Below are 21,960 nucleotides of genomic sequence, written 5' to 3' on the forward strand. Positions count from 1 at the left end.
GCAGGACGCCACCTGCCGGGCCAGCCGTGCTTTCCCCCCTCGCCCCGCCCGCCGGGGCAACCGGGCAGCGCCAACGCTCAGCTCCCCACGCGCGCCCGCGGGCAGCGGCTGATGCTGAGCCTGGCCGAGCTCCGCGGCTGGATGTGGGGCCGCCCGCGGAGTTGGCCGGATTCGGATCAGCAGCCTGCAGCAGCCGGCGCCCCTGGGAGCCGATCTGGATCAGATGCCCGAAACAAGGAAGCGGCGGCCGCAGGACGATTTGGGGGCGGCTGGATCGAGAGGGGATCTGTTCATGGGGAGGGGGCGGAGGCAGCTCCCGCCTGGGCGTCTCTCTTGGAGCGGGGCGGTGGTTGCTTCGGTTCGGCCAGATTCCCGATATACGAGGGGAACACTAGACCGTTCAGGAGTAACTCAGTATTTCTTGTTTTGGAGAACCCGAGAGTTCCTGTTTTTAACTCAACAGGTTATGGTTTTCACTCGGAACAGGTTATGGCAATTAGACAATTGTTAGTATATAGCATTTATTTCACCTTTCTATGCATATGAAAGACTTAAAAATAATACGATCTTACTAAAAATAATGGACCAACATAAAGAACAACTTTATTCAGAGGTCTATGCATAGGACATTCCTTTAAAAGACCTTAAGGGATAAATGCTTAGGAAATCTGGGTTTATAAAACTATGCAGCCATTTAAACATCTGCATTGGAACTCTACAAGCAGAAATGTCAGAACTGGCATGTACTGGCACGTAAGACCTGGGCAGAGTTTCTGGATCCAGTGGAAAGGCAGGTGTGGAAGGATCCCCTGCACAAAGCATCACCTGCAAATAATGAGATGACGACCAATGTGCCTTGACCTCAGAAAGATGAGGAGGGGCCAAACTTTTACGCTGGGTGGTTGTACGCTCTTTTGCCATTAGGGTCGAGGACCATCACCAGCGTGGCAGAGCCACAAGTGCATATCCGTGGCATGTGGCAATCTCTTTTGGGCTGTAGCTGCTGCCAGAAGCAAAGTTGCTGCAATGACTGTTTTTCCAAGAGAAACATGAAGATCTGCCATCCTGAATGAAGTTTGGACCACGGATCCATTCCCGGATGGAAGCCTCTTGCGCAGCGCTGCCTTTATCCCATTCATGCTCTTTGCTGGCCCCAGTGCTCGAGGATGGTCCTAGTGCTCGAGGGCCTCAGTGGTAGCCCTCCCTGATTGCTCCCCTCCACCCATTGAGCTAGCCGGCTGGGCATGGCCTCACTTGCAGGGGGCTGCAGGGCCCAGAAGGTGGTGCTTGGAAGAATATTCCAGGACCCGCATGAATGGACGGTAGGTTCTGGCCGGCTTCAGCACTTCGAGAGGCAGCTGGCTTCCACTTTTGGGGCTGTTGGGACAGAAGCAACCTCAGTGTAATTCACTGCACAAATATTACACATTTGAAAGGATTGGAGGTACAGACCCCTGAGCTCTGAAGGGGTAAGGCAGGGTCATGAGAAGGTTAGCAGGCTGAGGTGCCTTTCAACTCATCTCTCCGGCTTAAAGCCTTTGTAAATTAACTTTGGTTTACTAGGAAAATTAAAGACAAGACAGCTCGGATACAGCCCATCAAGCCAACTTTCTTGTGGGCAGAAACTTTCCACCTACAGCCCCCTCTGGGAGGAAGCTGCCAGTTGGCACAGTTGGCAGGCTGGAAGGGTTGGGCTGAGCCTGTGGCCAAGGCCTTGGCCCGCTGCTGGCAGGAGGCCCCATGACAAATTGCAGCCTCTTGTCTGCTTGCCAGGGACCCCAGCCTCACCCACGAAGGGTGCCCCTTCGGCACCTGATGTGTCCCCTGTAGAAGACCAATCCCCAGCTTCTTCCAGGAGACCCTCTGCAAAGTAGTCCCTGGATGGCTCGAGGCTGCTACCTGGCAGGGAGGTCACATTCAATCCCGATATCTCTGGTGTCCACCTCAGGCCTGGATTGGGTTTCTCTCAGGTAATCCAAACGGTCCTGCAGTTCCTTGTTCTGAAAGACACACAACGTAGCCCTGTCTCCACCTTCCCTGCCCTGTCAGCCAAGCCTTCCACACCCAGGAGGAGAAAAAGGTAGTCTCCCTCAAGGGGCGACAGAACTTCACACTTTTCATTTTTCTGAAGCTTCATTTCCCAGAAAATGTTCTTCCAAGGTGCAGGGAGGAGATGCCAACCATGAAAGAGCTCCCCCATTTCATCCTCACAATGACCCTGTGAGGTAAACTAGATTGGAAGGGGGGGCAGTGAGGTTAGAGTTAGGGTTTGGTGAAACTCCAAGGTAGTTTCATGACCAACAAGAACTTGAACTCAGCCTGGCACAGTCTTAAAGAACCCTAGAATGGGTGGTTGTTCATCGTGATCGAAGGAAGGTCAGAGTTACGGATGAATTCCGATATCATTTGCTGAGGGCCTTGAAAACCTGAATTTTACAGAAACAAAGGAAGATGGGTCCTGCCCAAGGAGGCTGGCAATCCAATATGACCCAGGAAAATCAAAGCCAGTCACCAGAATTAAAACCATGACCGAAAGAGTTCAAAGCAGCTAAAACAGATGCAGCGCAAGAGATTTTACACAGGAATAGCTGAGTGTAACCAGTAACGATCATGTTCTGACAGTTGATCAAAAACTTACCTCTCCCTCGAGAAAAGAGATTTTCTCTAAAAGTTGTAATATAAAGATCTCCTTTTCTTTCAGCTTTTTCTTTTGTAGCTCTATCTATGGAAAAAGAACAAAAAACAGTAACTCCAGAAAATGCCCCAGCATCCTTCAGTTGACCCACTGCGGAGACGGTGCGATCGAAGCCTCTCCATGGGCCGTATTCATCAGACAGTGAAATGACAGCCCTTAAAAAAACATTTTTTGCAGAATACTTTTGGATAATTTTCAAATTGCAGTTGGGACATAGCTATTTAGCACCAGGAAACAGAATTTACTTTAACATTCCAAGAATGAATCCAAAGATTTCCTTTTTTTAATTTTAGAAAAGAATAGATTTTTTTTTATTGGCCAAGTGTGATTAGACACACAAGGAATTTGTCTTGATGCATATAGAATAGAATAGAATAGAATTTTATTGGCCAAGTGTGATTGGACATACAAGGAATTTGTCTTGGTGCATATGCTCTCAGTGTACATAAAAGAAAAGATACGTTCATCAAGGTACAACATTTACAACACAATTGATGGTCAGTATATCAATATAAATCATAAGGATTGCCAGCAACAAGTTAGAGTCATACAGACATTAGTGGTAAGAGATTGGTGATGGGATCTATCTGAAACTTAATAGTAGTGCAGATTTAGTAAATAGTTTGACAGTGTTGAGGGAATTATTTGTTTAGCAGAGTGATGGCCTTCGGGGAAAAAACTGTTCTTGTGTCTAGTTGTTCTGGTGTGCAGTGCTCTATAGCGTCGTTTTGAGGGTAGGAGTTGAAACAGTTTATGTCCTGGATGCGAGGGATCTGTAAATATTTTCACAGCCCTCTTCTTGATTCGTGCAGTATACAGGTCCTCAATGGAAGGCAGGTTGGTAGCAATTATTTTTTCTGCAGTTCTAATTATCCTCTGAAGTCTGTGTCTTTCTTGTTGGGTTGCAGAACCGAACCAGACAGTTATAGAGGTGCAAATGACAGACTCAATAATTCCTCTGTAGAACTTAATCAGCAGCTGCTTGGGCAGTTTGAGCTTTCTGAGTTGGCGTAGAAAGAACCTTCTTTGTTGTCCTTTTTTGATTTTTTATGTTAGCTGTCCATTTTAGATCTTGCGATATGGTAGAACCTAGAAATTTGAAGGTTTCTACTGTTGATACTGTGTTGTCAAGTATTGTGAGAGGTGGAAGTATGGAAGGGTTTTTCCTAAAGTCTACCCCATTTCTATGGTTTTGAGTGTGTTCAGTTCCAGATTGTTCGGGTCGCATCACGAGGCTAATCATTCAACCCTCCATCTGTATGTGGATTCATCATTGTCTCGAATGAGACAGATTACTGTTGTGTCATCTGTGAACTTCAGTAGTTTAAAAGATGGATCGTTAGAGATGCAGTCATTGGTATACAGAGAGAAGTGGGGAGAGCACACAGCCTTGGGGGGCCGCCGTACTAATTGTACAGGTATCTGATGTGATTCTGTTTGGCTTCACTTGCTGCTTCCTGTTGTTAGGAAGCTTGTGATCCACTTACAAGTCTGTTCAGGTACCTGTAGCTGGTTTAGCTTAATTAGAAGAGTGTCTGGAATGATGGTGTTAAATGCTGAACTAAAGTCTACAAAGAGGACCCTTGCATAGGTCTTTGAAGATTCATTTAGAGTCTTTTTTTCCCGTCTTTCCAACAAAAGTGGCCAATAGGTCAAAACATAAAATTAAAATCATGAGATAAATCCTACAGCCAAAAGACAGAACCAGCACTGAGCGGAGGCAGCTGCTAGAGGCCAGGAGGAGGACTCTCCTTCGTACCCCAAAAGAGGGAAAGGGTCACAGCACTGGGTGGGAGGGGCTGCTGATGCTTGAGAGCCCCTCCTGTCTGGGGAGAGGGTCGAGCAGACTCTTGCTCCCTGCCTTGGGCCCTTGGAGGATGCTTCCTTTGAGCCCTTCATGGCAATCTGGCAGGTTACAAAAGTGGAGGATTTGATCTCCACAGGACAGGAATTCAGTATTCACGCCCCCCAAGGGAGCCTGTGGAGCTGGTCACCAACACACACACCCTGGCGCACATCTTGACTTCCATGGGGAAAAAAATAAGGCCTCTCACATTGTCAGACTCCACCAGTGAAGCTGGGGTGCGTCTCCTGGCCCTGCGTAGTTAACTTAGAGTTTTGGCTTTTACTCTTGGCTTTTGCACAAAGAAACTGCTGCCTATCCTCTGCACTCCCAAGTGCTTTAGAAGAAAGTGCAAATGTCAGTAACAATACATTGTGGCTCATATCTTGTAACCAATGCACAAGAGCATAGATTTATTGGGCACCCAGTCAGCTATTTGGAAAAGCTGAAAATTCAAACAGTGTCCTTATCAGTAATTGGGCAGACACATCGGCCTCCTAAGGAAATGCAGACTAAATGAGCCAAATGGGCAGGGTGCATTTCACTGGAGCTGTTGCCACAGAACAGCTGGGCAGAGGCCTTCCCAGCCGTAAGTGACACATCTTTTCCACTATTGCACTGGGAAGCAGGTGGGACAGGAACCAGAGCAGACGGGAGTTGAGAGCAGGGTGTCCTGGTGGAAAATGAAAGAAGAGCTGGGCGTGTGCATGAGTGTGCAACAGAGAGGGGCCATCAGCAGGGCCAGCCAGGGACTGCAGCAACAATTCTGGCTCCACCAGCCTGAAAGGAAATGCTTGCGCAGCAAGGATTCAGACACCCAACAGGACAACAGCTCCTGAGGCTACAGTGAAATACACCAAACCCTTAAAAATAATGACCAGCTGGCAATTATTTTATCTCAATTGGAGTAATAGCAGCATGGAATAATAACTACCCTTTACTTGTTTGTTCTGTAGTCAGCAAAGTTGCTCTTCGTTGTTGTTTTTAATAAACGTATTACCGCCCCCTCCGCAAAGAATGTTTTCAAAGCAACATAATTGCAAGTGGAAACAATTTATTAATTGTTCAATAATAACAAGTTTTAAGCAACAGGACTCTTTTTTAAAAAAGTAGCTCACTGAAATAGAGTTGCCAGAAGAGCAGCAGAAGAGAAGTATCTGAAGCTGGGCATCCAAACCTGTCTTTGAAGACTAAATCTCTGGAAGCCGGCCTGGAAAATTCCCCCTGGAGGATCCTCTCTTCCAACCCGCCCAACCTGAGGTCTGCTCCATATACAAGGCACCAGCCTTTTGGGGTGGGGGTGGGGCTTCGGGGCCCAACCACCACCAATTTAGAGTGAAACAGCAACGGATTTTCTTTAAAAAGAATTACAAAGTATTTATTAAAGCACACCTTCTTATAAACAAAATTGTACTACATAATAATATTGCACAAGGCAGCATAAGATAAAAAGTGCACTGGGCGAGTCTCCAGCCTTTAAATGATTGTTCTGTGTCCCGTCCCAGTTTTGCCCGCCGGGAATCTTCCACCCTCAGTGCAACAAGGGAGCTGGGGGTGGGGGAGTGGGGAAAGAGAGAGGACAAATTGGCAGTTGTTCCCAGCACATCTGGCACAGAAGCAGCTTTCTCTGTCCTCATGGACACTTGGTGACATTCTTCTTCTCCCAACTGTTTTCATGGCAGTTTTCACTTCCTTGGGATTCATTCCATCGAGTCAGGTGTTTTCCTTGGATATCCTCCTCTTCCTAGCATGCTCTCCCTGGACTTGCCCCTCCACCTGGCCTCCTCATCAGCTGTAGAGGCCATGCAGGAATCGGGAAGAACCATTTTGGCTTTCATTGCAAAGGACGTCAGTGTCCTGTAAATGAATATCAGACCGCTGGGCCTTCTGACTCGATATTACTACACCATTAGTAGCAACTCTCCAGAATCGCATGCAAAGAAAAGCCTCTTTCAGCTTTTCTTACTACCAGTTTAATGTTAACGGAAGGTGTCTTCCAGGTTCATCCATCCAAAGGATAACCAAAAGCAGAATGCTGCGTAAGACAAATGTGGAGTGGAGAAGGAGAACCAGGGAACAGTTTAGACCACTAAATGTTTATTAATACAAGTCACCTATTAATGCAAACATCACCAGCACAAAAGAAATCATTTTACTTCTGCGTTTCGGTCTGCGTGGATGGTCTGCGTAATCCAAGCCGAATGGAATTCCACCTGAGAATTCAGAAGAGTCTCAGAGCACCGATGCTTCCACTGGGGGAAGGGGGGGGGGCACTGCTTGGCATACTCTCACACTTTCTGAAAATGTGACTGTCATTGCAAAGATCTGCTTTTAGGTGATGAAATATTTCAAGCCACCATTATAGCTTTTCCTTCTGTACTCAAGCCTTGGCTTAAGCCTTGGTTCAGATTTTCACAACAGGAATGACACGAAAATCTCACAAGTGCTTGAAGCATCGTCTCTGGCCAATATACCTCTGTGTGTTCATTCCCAGTCGCACTTTGCCTTTTGACCTCCAAAATAAGCAGATGAAGATGACCTGTTTTTTGGCTCAATCCAAAAAGGGAATGCCAAGACAGGATTCTTCCAGGTTGCCTTCTTCTCACTGAGCGTTCAAGAACCATTGTAAAGGTAAAAGCCTTGTGTAGGGCTCACAGTGTTTACGGCCAGGGGTTTCTTCTTTTGGAGCTCCGATTCTGTGTGGATTGTCCATCAAAACTGCCATCGTACCGCATAGGACTTTTCCTGGTGAGCTACAATATCACAATCCAGTTTGGTTTCTTGGCATCCGAGTCACTTTTCTCCATGGTATGTAATGGATCCTGCCCCTTTTTGTGCTGGGTGACCCCCATCTATCATCGTCCAATGAATCTGAGACTAAATGTGGAGAACAGCTCATGGGCCATAACCTAGAGACAGTGTGATGCAGTTGGTTAGGGGAAGGTTGCGCTAAAAGTGGACTCTGCAAACAGTTTCTCAAATAAGGAACTTCTTTTCACACCTTCCTTCCAGGTACATCCTGTCCTCCCATCTCTTAACCAGCCTGAGGTGGGAAAATCCGCTACCAGAACAAGGAGCTAAATGTTCTCCCTATAATTAGTCAACACCAACTTGATTTTTCTTCTTTCAGTCTTACTAAGTGCCAATTTCATATCACAAAGGTTCACAAAATACATAAACTTCTATGTAGAAATTTTATTTTACTTCACTCTATTCTGATGTAATAGGATGGAACTTCTGGGCACTTGAGAAAACAATACCTAAGAAATATCAAGAGAACAATTTTGCTTGTATGCTGCTGGAAATCCTATAAAATGTTGGATCTGACAGCTGGTACCTCCTCTGGCAGGCCCTAAAATGGTCAAACTGCTGTATTTCAGAGCTGCCTCTCCCACTGCAGACCTTTCCTGAATTTTTGCAGAAAATCATAAATCCAGGCTATATCCCAGAAGATATACTAAACCCTGATCTGGATGTGCACATTCAAGTCAGCTCTTCTAGAATTTCTTCTGGAAACTTATGTGAGGTGTGAGAACGTCACCACAGAGCAGGAGAAGTTGTTCTTCCTGGATGTTAATCTGCTCTTGGAGTTTTTCCCTAGGAGCTCTAACCATCAGCTAGATCACTTGACCCATTGTATGGACACATTACAGATTTTCCACACGGTGCGCGACTCACCTCCTCAACCATGTGCTTGACTTTTTTCTGCTGGCACAGAACCATGTCGTCCAAGTGCCGTATTCGTTCTCGGAGACTGTCCGTAATTTCCTCCAGCTTGAGAGACCTGACCAAGGAAATAGGCCCATAAAAAATCAACTGGTTCTTTAACGGCTTTCAAGAGTTCTGGCCTGAGATTTTCTTTTCTCTGCTAAGCTTTCTCAATGATCCTGCACTTTCTGCTTCTTGTTTTCCAGAATAGAGTCCAGCTTGCTCTGATCACTGTCACCTTCCCAGGCCTCCCAGGATGGGAGCAGGACATCCAGACATATCCCTCTTCCAACTGAGTAGCCTCCCCAAGAGAACCAGAAGACCAAGTTCCCAACAGGTGATCTTACCTTGGTTGGCTGGACTGGTCATAAAGATCCAATCCTTGTAGTTGCACTTCATACTCTATTAATTGTTTTTGCAACTGATGCCGTTCCTGAAGGGATAAATATAGAGGGAAATGAATACATTTTGCTTTAATTAACAACTCAGCCTCCCTCAGTAGCCATAATGCCAACCAAGTAAGTGATGGCATTGACTTTTCAAAGCAACATTTAGTGCTGTGACTAAAGTTACCCGTCTGGAGACTGTCAGGGTACCGCATTTCACTTCTCTCTCTCATAGATATTATTGCAGTCTGTGAATGTTGTAGCTTTTATACAGCTGTTGTCAATTTATATTCCAAACAAAAGGGGGAATTTTCCCCATCGCCTTAAAATTGCCTGTGAATCTTCTAGAGCACAGATTTCAAACTTGTGACGTCACGTTGTCGTCACGTGACGTATCGCAACTTGATGTATCCAGCCCATGGGCTGCGAGTTTGATACCCCTGTTCTAGAGCAAGAATCTACCCAGGCAAATTGCAAGGACTGCCCTCTAACAGCCATTCAAACCATGGCTTGATGACCTCCCTGGAGTTGCATATTGGTCCTCAAATAAAGAAATGACTCCACAATCTCAACAGGACAATCCTTTTCCAGCCAATCTCTCCCTGTAGACCCTGCCTGTCAAATAAATGAAAGCAGCACTGAAAAGGCACTGAGGGGTCCGAAGGCCTCAACCAAGAAAGAGGAAGAGACCTAAGAAAAAGTGCACTTTTACGCTCTGAAAAGGGAAGAGAGAGAGAGAATCTGCTACAACCAGTTCAGCAGCCCTGCCTTTCCGGTGGCCTGGATTATCTGGGCAGCAGGACTTGTTTTCCTAAGCAAATGGTGAGTTCCTAAGAGTTACAAGTCTGCTGATACATCATTCTGGTTTCTGAAAACTCATCCCACTCTATGGGATCATTGAAGTGACACAATCTTTCGCCCACCTACATTGTCCATTCTTGCTACAGTTGGTGGACTCGGCAGCTACTTGGAGGCTGGGCCCCTCCCCTTCCAAGAATACCCCATGGAAAGAAAGGATGACCCCCCGCCCCTCTCTGCCTTCCAGCTGCAAAAGGGATGTTTTGTCTGCAGACTACCTACAAAGCCATTTGATCAATGAATAATCTCTCTAGAATATGGAGGAAAACGATGAAAAGGGCTGTCCCTGGCCTTCATGCTACATACGTGAAATATTGTGGACTGCAAAAATTCGGGGGATTTTAATCTTTATTTTTCAAAGTGCAAAAAGCATGGAATAAATACCTCCAACACACCTGTACCCTTATATTTAGAGAAAGACTTAAGTGATGTTCTTACATTTTCCATGCGCTGAATGAGTCGATCCAGCTCTCCAATTCGTTGATCTTTTTCCTGCAAACTTGTCTCTGTAAGTCTCATCTTCTTATTGGCATCCTCAATGGCCATAAGTAAACGATTTGTTTCCAACTTTCAAGAGAAAAACACATCAGATCACCTTCCCCCAACAGGCGAGTCCAAGGCCACTTGCTGCCTGGCTTCTAACACGAGATTGTTCCCCTCTTTTCCCAAATCCTAAGAACTGCTTGCAGCAACAAGAAGCAACCCATTCCTGGTCTTCCACAAATCTGTTTCCCCGTTCCTCCTGGCTAGACCCCAACCATAATTTATTCCCAATGATTTTACGGCTGTTAAAATCTCCAGGGAAAGGAAGTGAATTTGTACAGAATTGTAGAAAAGACACCCCCTCTTACCACCCAGTTCCCCATATGCTTATTTTAAAACTATCAGTTTTCTCATAGCTGGGAAACCTGAGCTTTCTTCTCGGCTAAAGTCAGCTTAACTCATAGCTGAGTTTAATGAGACTGACTTCCAGATAATATGCACAAAGCCACTTCATCCCTAAGGATCCCTAAGTTTGCTTAGGGATCCTTATTGCTCACCCATTATCTTTTTTGTTCTTAAAACTTTGGAAAGTCATATTTTAAGAGAGGAGATTCTGCATTAAGTAAAACTTTTTCTGTACACTGAAAGCGTATGCACCAAGACAAATCCCTTGTGTGTCCAATCACACTTGGCCAATAAAAGATTCTACTCTACTCTACTCTACTCTACTCTACTCTACTCTACTCTACTCTACTCCACTCCACTCCACTCCACTCCACTCCACTCCACTCCACTCCACTCCACTCCACTCCACTCTATCACTCTTCTGTACAACTGAAAATTGTATAAAAGCACAGATGTCCTTTACACCCTCCAACAAGAGCCCCATTCAAACTGGTAATTTAGCAAAATTAATTTCTACTGTTAATCTTTGGGACATTGAAAACTCCTGTTCACAGACTGCACCCTGATTTGCACTAACGGTGGCAGCCCTTCCGAAGGGAATGTCAGAGCGTCCCACGTACAAGGAGAGTTTCTTTCTCAAATTTATGTTTCTGTTCTTCTTCTTGAAGCTTTTCCTCATACTGACTGTATAGTTTCCTGGTCATCTCTCTCATGACTTCTGCATTTGCTTCTTGTGAGCCTTCCACCTATTTAAAAAAATAGAAAGAAAGGGCGGGGGGATGGGGGGGCACGACTCTACTTAATGAAACAAATGCAAGAGAGAAATAGATGCCGCTCATAGAAAATCAACTTTGTTTACGGCAGCCAAATGGATCTGAGTAAATGGGAGGGCTAATAAGCACCCTGCCTTTGCACAAATCCAGGCGATGTCTGCAAGGCTTCTGCCCCTTGTTTACACACTGGGTGAACTTCAAGTGGTAATAGTAGCACATGGCCTTTTGTCTGTGATGTGGCTTCTGTTCCTCTTGCTTGCATGGAGTGGGTGGGTGGGCAGAAGGAAATGTGGCAAAATCTGCTAGTTGCAAGTCAAGAATAGTGCAACTCAGCCCCTCCTGTGGGAAAACGGCCGCCTTGGGCCTCCAGGGCAAGCTGAATGCGGGACCCTGAAATCCCATATTGCCTAAACAGCACTGGAAGCAGGAATGTGGGCAAGTTTGGAGATTAAGTCTTGCCCATTCATCCTTCTTTGCTTCTGAGCCAGAATGCTTCCAACCATGGTTTTGGACGGCTCTCCTGGGAACTGCCGTCCGGGACAGGCATTCCCGCCACTCACCTTGAGACGGAGCAGTTCGTTTTCCACCTTGGCAGTTTCCAGTTGCTTTTGTTTTTCCTTCAGTTTTTCCATGGACTGTTCGTGAGTTTGTTTCAGGTTCTGTATCTGGTCACGTATAACTGTATTCTCCAAAGTAACATCAACTAAGGTTTTCTGAAAACGGTTGCAATAAAATACAAAATTATTTTACAACTGCTTGACAAAAATTAGGATGAATCCTTTTTTTTCAGATGCACTTTTGGGCAAGAACTGCAAAGAACTATCTAACTCTCCTGGATTTCTTAAGAAGGGAAATGTACAAAATGCATGTTATATTGGAAGAGGGCAGCAAATCATCTTCTAGCTTAAATCCATCCAGGATTTATTGACTTATTTAAATCCAGCGGACTCTGGGTGATGAATGACCCAGGAAACATTGTTAAGACTCGAAACGGGGTTGTGTGACTGGAGGGAAGGAGAGTAACAGAGGACATCAACATTCTTTGGAAGCTGGGTGGTATGAATGAATAAATAAATAAACATCCACCTTGCACATTTTCTGTTTATTACGTTTGTATACTGCCATGCTAAAACATATACTCTCAGTTCTACGGTCAATTCTGCCACATGTTTAAATACAGCACATTGACCTTGCAAATTTCCAAGTGTTAGAAAATAAAACCTGTGAGTTAAGTTAATAAATCAATACCATATCTTTGGATTAGTACTGTGAATAAAGCCTAGGAATTTTCAGCACAATATCCTTTTATAAACAAAGCCATTTCTATAGAGCAAGGAAGCCAACTTTCAGCATGCTGAATTTAAGATTCAAACCTTTCCCTCTATGGACAGGGCTGCAGACCAGGCCCTGCCCCCTGCTGACCCAACAGAGTGGGGGAGGAACTGGGTGGGCTTTATTAGCAACTTACCTGCAGCTCAATGGATGCCGAGGTCAGTGAACTGCTCATTTCGCGGAAACTCTCCAGGGCTGCCTCATGCACCTGGATGTGGTTTTCTAGGGATGCCTGCTCAGCGTGTGATACCTGCAGAAATAATGCCAGATTTGAGTTTTAGGAAGCAGGAATTGCACAGGGGCAACAGGCAGGCTTGCTTTGGAATTAACACCCTCATCCAAGGACTTTCATTGGAAGCCCATAAAAGAAAAAGCAAGCTTGGTACATTTCCCAGAGCACAAATTGCTGGCAGGGAAGTGAGGCCAGAGCCTGTTTCACAAAACGAGTCAAGCCATCTTCCTCTGGGATAAGCTGCTGAATCCATAGATTCTCGCTAACTCCCCAAGGAGCTGCTGCTGACCATCCATGGCAGTCCACCAACATCTGGCAGGGACAAGAAGCAGCTCCATATATCCAAATAAAATATTCCCTTTAAAGAGACACTGAAGAAAAGGTTCAAGTACAAATCCTAACCCAGGTGGACTTCAGGAAAAAGATTTATGAAAAATATGTGATGTTTCGCCAGTTCTTGTGCTCCCTATTGGAGATCTGGAATAGAGGTAGCTCTTTGGCATGTCAAAGGAAAGTAACGCGGCTTGAAGGTAAGAGAAGCAGAAATCTGCAAGCCAGACCAGGCAGTGCCAGGCTGCCAAAGAAGGGGTCCGCACACTGAACGGGCACATGCCATCATGGCCTGCCAATGCAAAAGCCATCGGAGTGTAAAGGATGCTTCAACAAAGGGATCCATATTTTCCATAAACAAATAAATCAATTGCTTTGTAAAACGTTTGATCGCTCAAGACCTGTGCGGATCTAGGCCAGCGCAGGAGCAGTCTCTTGAGAAAGAGATGAGAGAATTTTTCTTGAGAAAGGGATGAGAGAGATTTTGCGAAGCTTCTTCTCCGGTAACATTGTACTGCAAACTAGGGCATATAAAACCTTTGTCAGACCAATTCTCCAATACAGCTCATCTGCCTGGAATCCATACTGTATATATTCTGTATATACATTAACACAGTGGTTCCCAACCAGTGTGCCGCGGCACTAAGGGGTGCCGTGAGATCTTTTGAGGGTGCCGGGAACTTTTGAGCTACGGAGATTTTAAATATCTATTTCCTTATAAGGGTGCCGGGAACTTTTGAAAGGCTTTCCAAGGGTGCCTCAAACAAGAAAAGGTTGTGCCTCAAACAAGAAAAGGTTGGGAACCACTGCATTAACACAATTGAGCGAGTCCAGAGGTACTTCACGAGAAGAATACTCCACTCCTCTGCTCACAACAGAATATCTTATGCCACCAGGCTCAAAATTTTGGAATTGGAAAACCTAGAACTACGCCACCTACGGTCTGACCTAAGTGTAGTACACAAAATTGTCTGCTACAACGTCCTACCTGTCAATGACTACTTCAGCTTCAACCGCAACAATACACGGGCAAACAATAGATACAAACTCAAGGTAAACCGCTCCAAACTCGATTGCAGAAAATATGACTTCAGCAACAGGGTGGTCAATGCCTGGAATGCTCAACCTGACTCCGTTGTTACAGCTTCAACCTTAAACTGTCTTCCGTGGACCTCACCACATTCCTAAGAAGTCCATAAAGGGGCCGTGCATAAGCGCTCCAGCGTGCCTGCTGTCCCTGTCCCACTGTCCCCATTTACTGGTACTCATTCCTAGTTCATCTCCATGTTTATACTTATACCTGTTATCTAGTACATGTTTGACAAATTAACTAAAAATAAAGATAAAAAGACCACCTCCGCTGGGATGAGGAAGCTGCCACTGGGGAGGCTCCCAACCACCCTCAGAAAGCATCCGCTTGGTAAGAAGTGAAGCCGGAGCGTCAGACCCCAACACAGACGGTCTGGAGGCGCACAAAGCGGAAAGGAAGAAGTTCGCTGCTCAGCCACTGTTCAGGTCCAGCTGCACTTACCGTCAGCTCACTTGAGAGTGTCTGGATTTTGCGTTTCATTTCATCGTATTCTCCATACATTTTGTTTCTTACTCTTTCCAATGTTAATCTCACCTGGAACAGCAAGGTTACAATACATAAAATTGTTCTACATGCTGGGTAAATAGTAATTTTCAGAATCTAAATAGTCAAATATTTATAAAAGTAACAGGAAACCAAAGAATTTAAGAAAACCCTGGCTGTTCCTTTCTCACATCTGGGATCTGAGGCAGGTATAATGTCAGACCTCTCTCAGCTAAGCCCAGGAGCCCCATCCCAGGGCTCTCCCCTATCCTCAGAGCCAGATGACGTCTCCACTCTTGTCCCACTGCCTCAGACGGGGGGGGGGGGAAGCCTACACCTGAGTAAGAGATGCTCCCCACCTGCCTTGCCCCACTTGGGGCTTTTGGCCTCCGTTCTGCTCCCTAGTATGATGGGGCAGATCGGAAGGATGCCTGGGGCTCCTCCATGTGTTGATGGAGGATGTTTGTTTAGAGAGGGGCCTGCCCTGCGTCCAGACTCTGAAGAGCCTCGGGGGCAGATAGGGCAGAATGTAGCCCTGCTGCCCTCTGAAATTTGCCTACAGACAGACCTGGGCAAAACCTAATGTGACATAAGACACCTTCCCACATTCCTCTCTACCTAGTGGCCACCCTACAGACTCACAAGTGATGTGGCCAGGTCTACAGGGGCATCTGATCAGTGATACATGCACCAGCATCTAAATGCATGGAATTGGGGATACTTTGCAGAATGTAAAAATATGCAAATTATATTCCAGACAACGTTGACTTCATTTCACAATTTTGTTCAGGCAGAAACCAGAACTGAACGCAGGGAGTAATGAAGTGAATTGTCCTCATCCTGCCACTGGAAGCAAAGCCATCAGAGTGCTGGATTGAGAAGGAGAGAAACTTTTGCTTCGGGGACAGAAGGAAAGGATGGGGAAGGGAGCAGCAGCCAATCAAAATCCTGAAAGAACATTGTATAAAAATGTGACTCACATCTCGTATATATCTCATTTCTTCTTTCAGTTGGTGAGCTGACCATCCATAAACTACCATTTCTTTGTTGTGGTTGTCATCTGACCGGTGCACTACACCATACACAACACCGTGCTTTAAGTCCCCAGCAGACAATCCGCCAGGCACTTGGTAGAGTTGCTGTCGGAGTATATTCAAAAGTTATAAATGTAAAGAAAAGGGAAAGTAACACATAATTGCATGACTTTTTCTAACCTACTTTAATTTCATAAGGCTCTTCAAGATAAAAGGATGAAACTTTTTAAACATCAAATAATATTACCAGAATGTGCTCTTTTCTAAAACTGCTCCGAACGTCAACGGGTGGCACAGCACTAACATCAGTTCATCACCTGAGACTGAACGGATCCTAGGCCAGCAGGGCAGAAGATCTCCAAGGTGTTGCTCTAAGGCAGCAGGAAGAAACACCTGGTGACCCTCTGGGGCTGGCCTAGACGGGCCTTCAGCAAGATCTTCCTCTCTGAGCATCTCCCACGTTTCCACAGAGGGAACTACATCATCGGTCAAAACTAGTTGTACACTTGAGCCAAGCTCTGAACTCATTGATCAGGCACCGAAGAAACAAAAACAGTTCTAATAGAACTGCTACCTTTCAGAACTAATTTGTCTTCCTAAAGAAGGGGAAATCTATACCTACTTTATTAAAATGCTCTTATTGCAAGCATTCCTAGAGAGAAGGGAGGGACGGGGTGGGGTCATGCAGAAACTGAGGCCAATCCTGCTCCTCTGCCCTTCTGGAAGCTCCTGCAGGAGTTGCCTTTAATGCCCAGAGAGCATTTTACATCCAATTTTAATTCATTGTCTGAAACTTAATATAAGCTACTCTGTTGCAATACGTGGGCATAGTCACCTAGTTGCCTAATGGCATTCAGACTTATCGTGCAAAATACGTTATGGTTTAGATAAAAGGTGGGGAGGAAGGCGTTTCCAGATGAACTGGGTTGAGTGCCAGATGCAAAAATGATTTTTCATTTCCTGGATAGTTTTATTTGGTCTCATTTCCAACACTTGACTGTAATAATGTTCATAGCTAAGAGCTCTTCTCTGGCACTAAGGAGTGAAGTGACTGGAGCCGAGAATAACAGGTTCAGAAGTATGTGCTCTCCTGAAGAACGTGTACAAAACGGGAAGTTCTGGCACTGCTCAAAGTGTCACATTCTTCCCACTCAAGATAGCCTGTCCTAGTTCAGCAATGAGCTATGCTTACACAAAACTTTACATAGAAACAAATCTAATTAAATCTGGAGACTCTAATTCTCTGCATTCCAACACACAATGACCTAAGATGATATGATAGTGTGAATTTCTGAGCAGTATCCCTAAAATTCCTCTCTAATCCCTCTTTTCCACACAAAGAGGTTGGATGTGTAATGGTTTCCCACAAGAGCCATTTAACATGGTTTCCCAGTGACCCCCATGGCCATGGGTGATAATACTCTGGACTTCCTGTTTTTTAAAAAGTATTGAGGCTGATAAGGTGATGTGGATTTTGGGGTTCTCTGCGGCTGCCTTCTGGGGGCAAATCAGTATATTTATGAAGTTACACAACCCAGGGCTGGATGAATAAAACAGAACAACAAATCCGGTACATAATTTTGATGTAGGATCTGAGTTCATACAGCCATCTCTGAATCCCTCTCACTATAGGGCTGTAAAATGTCAGGTTAATAATATAAACTGTGCTGCAGGTTTTTAATAAAATCTAAATTTGTTAACTCAGTTAGCCTGATTCCCTCCCCCAAATGCTACATGTTAAGAGTAAGGGAAATATGGTTACTATTTCCAGTCATATTAAAAAATAAACAGCATTCTCAGGCAAGATCCTGTTGTTTGCTGCAGTTCAAGAGGGGAGTTGTTTCTCAGGTCAACAGGAAGGTATTTGGCTGGAGAAGCAAAACCTTCCTGCAGCCACTGGTGGATTCGAGCTCCCTGCGGAGGTCTCCTTGGCCAGGTGAGCAGCCGAAGGCCTCGGAGATGATGCCCAGAGGGGCTCTAGGCCTTGCCACTCCTGCCCCAGCATTCGCTTCACCCTTGCTCTGAACTGCCCCCTTGGCTTTCTCTTCCCACTACAGTGCAGCCACCCCCATTTTTCCTGTGTGAAGGAAGATCAGCACATCAGGATCCGGAGAGCAGCCTCCAGGCTGATCTAACCAGATTTTCAGTAACCTTTGGCCCCTTTGGCTGTGCAATACCCCGTCATTTCCAGCAGGAAAAGGGGATGGGGGTTCTTTGTTGGCCCAGCAAGCTCTGGCTTTTATGGCCAAGGTAGCTTCTCTGGGTGGATCTGCAGAGCATCCCCCGCCAACCCCATCTCTCTGGCATCACCCCTCCAACCCAGGCCACAAGAGAGCAATAACATCTGCTCAGCACCCAGGGACTAGAGAAGCTGCTTTGCTGGCCAGTTCAGTGTTGTCCCTGGAGCCCCACCCCAGCCAGCCGGCATTGTCTCTCAGAGGGCAAATTACAGCTGTGTTGCAAAAGGCCGACTGGCATCAACAGAGCGCAGGGATGTTCACGTGACCTCACAAAGCCATGGGTGTGGTGACAATAAAGCGGTTAGAAAATTCACATGATTTTTCTGGATGTTCCAGGTGGGGAAGAAGGAAACTCTCTGACTTTGGCCTGGTGCATGCGACGTGTGACTTGAAAGCTCCACATTCAAGCCCACCCATCCCCGGGGGCTTCTACGAACTCTTTCCCACATGCTCTTTCTCCAATTTAAGTCTATTATTATGGGCATTTTCTCCCCACAGTACAAACAGCAATTAAGTCAGGAAAACCATGCAAGGGGAAGAACTAAATAATGTCCAGTCAAAAGGAGGTTTCCATACAAGGACCAAACATCCACCACCATCTCAGTCCTGTGGTGATAACCCTAAAGGATCCCTCAAATTGGGAAGGGTGGAAGGGCCTCTGAAACCATTTCCTAATCAGGTTGTGATCTAGATTATGAACATTTTCAAAATTAAGATCTTTTCCTTCAAAACGAAACTATCTGGCTTAATTAAAAAAAGAAAAAAGAACTGAACATCTTTGGCTGCATTTTCCCCTAAAGGATGAAGGAAATTTCCACCCAAAGAGGCTGAGAGTGTTTCTGTGGAGAAATGCCTGTCCACAAATGTTCTGGGCTTCTGTTCAAATGGCTCATTTCAAGTGGCCCAGGCCCCTGAGGAGAGCATAAAGCAAAGGGGGTCCTGTGAATTACTGCACTTCACCATCTCACCTTTGGGGTCTTTTCAGCCGTATTTGTTCCTCCCCAAGGTGGCCAGCTTTCTTCAGGAGGCAGAGTTAAGCGCAGCCGACAGATGTTTGCCTGGAGGACAGCAAAAATAAACAGAGAATACATTCAAGGCACCAGGCAGGTTTACAACATTTACAGGTGACATAAGTAACACACTAAAACAGCCTAATATTTTTTTACTTGCCTTGTTGGTTTTGGTGGAAACCTGTATCAACATCCTGCCTTCAGTTCTACTAAAACTGAACTTGCGAGGGACACTTTGTTAGGGGAAAGGTGGTAACAAGCGTGGCCATCGCAGGGCAGCCCTCCAAAGACGGAGACGAACCTCCCCCGGAGCATGCAAAGAGCGCCCATTCTGCCCCACGGAGCCCTCTTCTGCGTGCCAGCCTTACATTGAGTCGGGCAAGGGCAGCAAGCCAAAAGCCCAATTGGAAGACCCGCCGAAAGGCTCCTCCTGACATGGTAACCGACCTTCGGCGCGGCCCCGCCAGCTCTACCTCCAAAGACAGTCTACCGGGAGCCGATGCCTGGCACCCGCGCCCAAGACGCCGGAAGGCGGCGGGGTTTTTCTGCCCGTTGGGCGCCGCCCCCGGAGCCCCCATCTTCACCGGAGCCCAGCCGGGAAAACGCCGAAGCGCTTGCCAGCCCTGCGGACAAAGGCGGGCGGCGGGCAGGCGACCGATCCGGGGGCTCCTCGCTTCCAGGGCCGCTCCCGGGGCCCTCGGGAAAGGCGGACCGGCAGGAGCCGCAGTGGAGGGAGCGTCTCTTTGCTCTCTGCGAAGCTTGGCTGGCGCGGCCGCTCTAGATCAGCCTCCCCTCCTTCCTCTGCGGGGGCCCAGACGCCGCCCGCTCACCTTCCGCCTGCTCTGCGGCTGCCTCGGCTTGGTGCGGGTCACCGTCAGCCCCGAGCTGTAGCGCAGCATCTCGCCCGCCGCCGCCGCCGCCGCCGCCGCCGCCCTTGCCTGCCCGCTCCCCGCAGCCTCTGCCACGGCCGGGCGCGGCGCCTCCTCGGGCCAACTGAGCCGCTCGGCCGCCCCGCGCGGCAGAGGAAGGGCGCTCGCCCCGCCCCGGCCCAGCCTCGCTGCCTTCTCGGCTGCGGGGAAAGCGGCGGTGGAGCGGACAGTCCCACTTAGGCGCCTCCCTCAGCCAGCAGCCGCGTCCGAGCCCGGCTCAGGGTCGCTGTGGCCGGGTAGCCTCCGCCGCTTCTTCGGCCGAGGAGCGAGGCTGGCCGAGCCCTTGAGCGGTGGGCGCAGAGGTCCGGCTTCGGCCCCGGGTGGGGCAGCGGGGCCGCCGCCGTCAAGCTGCGGAGGGCGGCCCCAGGCAGAGCGCCTGGCTCGGCCCTGCAAGGCGGCCCAGCCTTGGCTGTTCCCCTCGGGGTCGGGGGGAATGTCAGCTGGCCGTTTGCCCCAGCTCGGCCCGTCCGGCCCCGTTCGCGTCAGAAGGCCCGGCTCCTGGAGGGGGACGACGACACGGTGTCACGGGACGCTCTGGATTGGCCGTTGGGCTATTCCAAAGCCAAACTTTGGGCTCCGAGGGAAAAGTGGAGACATCATTTCAAGGCAAATGTTGAGTGTCCGTTTCCAAAATGCCTTAGGCTGCTTGTTCCAGAACCCAGCACCCCTGCCAGGCAAGGCCTAAACTGAGGGCAAATTGCACTCCTGAGTAGCCCTGGTGACATTACCTAGTTTGGGTAGGTAACCTAGAAAACAAGCTTAGTGAGCACCAAAGACCCCTCACTTTAACCTAAATATAGATTTTATTCTCCCAGTATTTATTTATTTATTTATTTATTTATTATTTACATTTGTATACCGCCCTTCTCCCGAAGGACTCAGGGCGGTTCACAGCCAAATAAAAATACAATACTATAAATACAGATTAAAAATACAATTAAAAAACTTATTAAAATTGGCCAGAATTAAAATTTGGAACTAAAAACCCATTAAAACCCATTAAAACACATTAAAACACTACCCCAGTCCAGCGCAGATGAATAAATAGGTTTTAAGCTCGCGGCGAAAGGTTCGGAGGTCCGGAAGTTGACGAAGTCCTGGGGGGAGTTCGTTCCAGAGGGCGGGAGCCCCCACAGAGAAGGCCCTTCCCCTGGGTGTCGCCAGACGACACTGTCGCGCCGATGGCACCCTGAGGAGCCCCTCTCTGTGAGAGCGCACGGGTCGGTGAGAGGTATTCGGTAGCAGCAGGCGGTCCCGTAAGTATCCCGGCCCTATGCCATGGAGCGCTTTAAAGACATTCACCAACACCTTGAAGCGCACCCGGAAGGCCACAGGTAGCCAGTGCAGCCGGCGCAGGATAGGTGTCACTCGGGAGCCACGAGGGGCTCCCTCAATCACCCGCGCCGCTGCATTCTGGACTAACTGTAGCCTCCGGATGCCCCTCAAGGGAAGCCCCATGTAGAGAGCGTTGCAGTAGTCAGGCGAGGCGTCACAAGGGCGTGAGTGACTGTGCACAAGGCATCCCGGTCTAGAAAGGCGCAATTGGCGCACCAGGCGAACCTGGTGGAAAGCTCTCCTGGAGGCGGCCGTCAAGTGGTCTTCAAAGACAGCCGTTCATCCAGGAGAACGCCCAAATTGCGCACCCTCTCCATCGGGGCCAATGACTCGCTCCCGACAGTCAGCCGCGGACTCAGCTGGCTGTGCGGGATGCCGGCATCCACAGCCACTCCGTCTTGGAGGATTGAGCTTGAGCCTGTTCCTCCCCATCCAGACCCGTCGGCCTCCAGACACGGGACAGCACTTGACGGCTTCATTGGGGTGGCCGGTGTGGAAAAGTACAGCTGGGTGTCATCAGCGTACAGCTGGTACCTCACACGAAGCCACTGATGATCTCACCCAGCGGCTTCATATAGATGTTGAACAGAAGGCGAGAGAATCGGCCCTGCGGCACCCCACAAGTGAGGCGCCGCGGGGTGACCTCTGCCCGTCAACACCGTCTGCGACGGTCGGAGAGATAGGAGGAGAACCACCGATAAGCGGTGCCTCCACTCCCAATCCCCCAACCGGCGCAGCAGGATACCATGGTCGATGGTATCAAAAGCCGCTGAGAGGTCTAATAGGACCAGGGC

General features: G+C 47.7%; 1 protein-coding gene across 6 annotated transcripts; it reads right to left on the reverse strand.

Annotated features, from left to right (window-relative positions):
* Positions 1 to 578: 578 nt before the first annotated feature.
* MYZAP (myocardial zonula adherens protein) lies at positions 579 to 19,941 on the reverse strand. 6 transcript variants are annotated; one of them, XM_058156122.1, is made up of 13 exons: positions 19,733 to 19,941; positions 18,861 to 18,950; positions 15,599 to 15,757; positions 14,577 to 14,669; positions 12,620 to 12,733; positions 11,712 to 11,864; positions 10,999 to 11,124; positions 9,929 to 10,057; positions 8,594 to 8,679; positions 8,217 to 8,322; positions 2,639 to 2,722; positions 1,900 to 2,000; positions 579 to 1,377 (listed from the first exon to the last, which is right to left on the reverse strand). In XM_058156122.1, the coding sequence occupies exons 1-13, from the start codon at positions 19,799 to 19,801 to the stop codon at positions 1,251 to 1,253; spliced, it is 1,437 nt and encodes a 478-aa protein (XP_058012105.1). In that variant the 5' UTR covers positions 19,802 to 19,941; the 3' UTR covers positions 579 to 1,250. The 6 variants fall into 6 exon arrangements, with proteins under 6 accessions (XP_058012105.1, XP_058012104.1, XP_058012110.1 ...); XM_058156121.1 differs by lacking the exon at positions 19,733 to 19,941 and adding an exon at positions 19,271 to 19,718; XM_058156127.1 differs by lacking the exon at positions 19,733 to 19,941 and adding an exon at positions 19,350 to 19,458.
* Between the last annotated feature and the right edge of the window lie 2,019 nt (positions 19,942 to 21,960).

This window comes from Ahaetulla prasina, chromosome 13, assembly GCF_028640845.1.
Source record: "Ahaetulla prasina isolate Xishuangbanna chromosome 13, ASM2864084v1, whole genome shotgun sequence".
Lineage (NCBI taxonomy): Eukaryota > Metazoa > Chordata > Lepidosauria > Squamata > Colubridae > Ahaetulla > Ahaetulla prasina.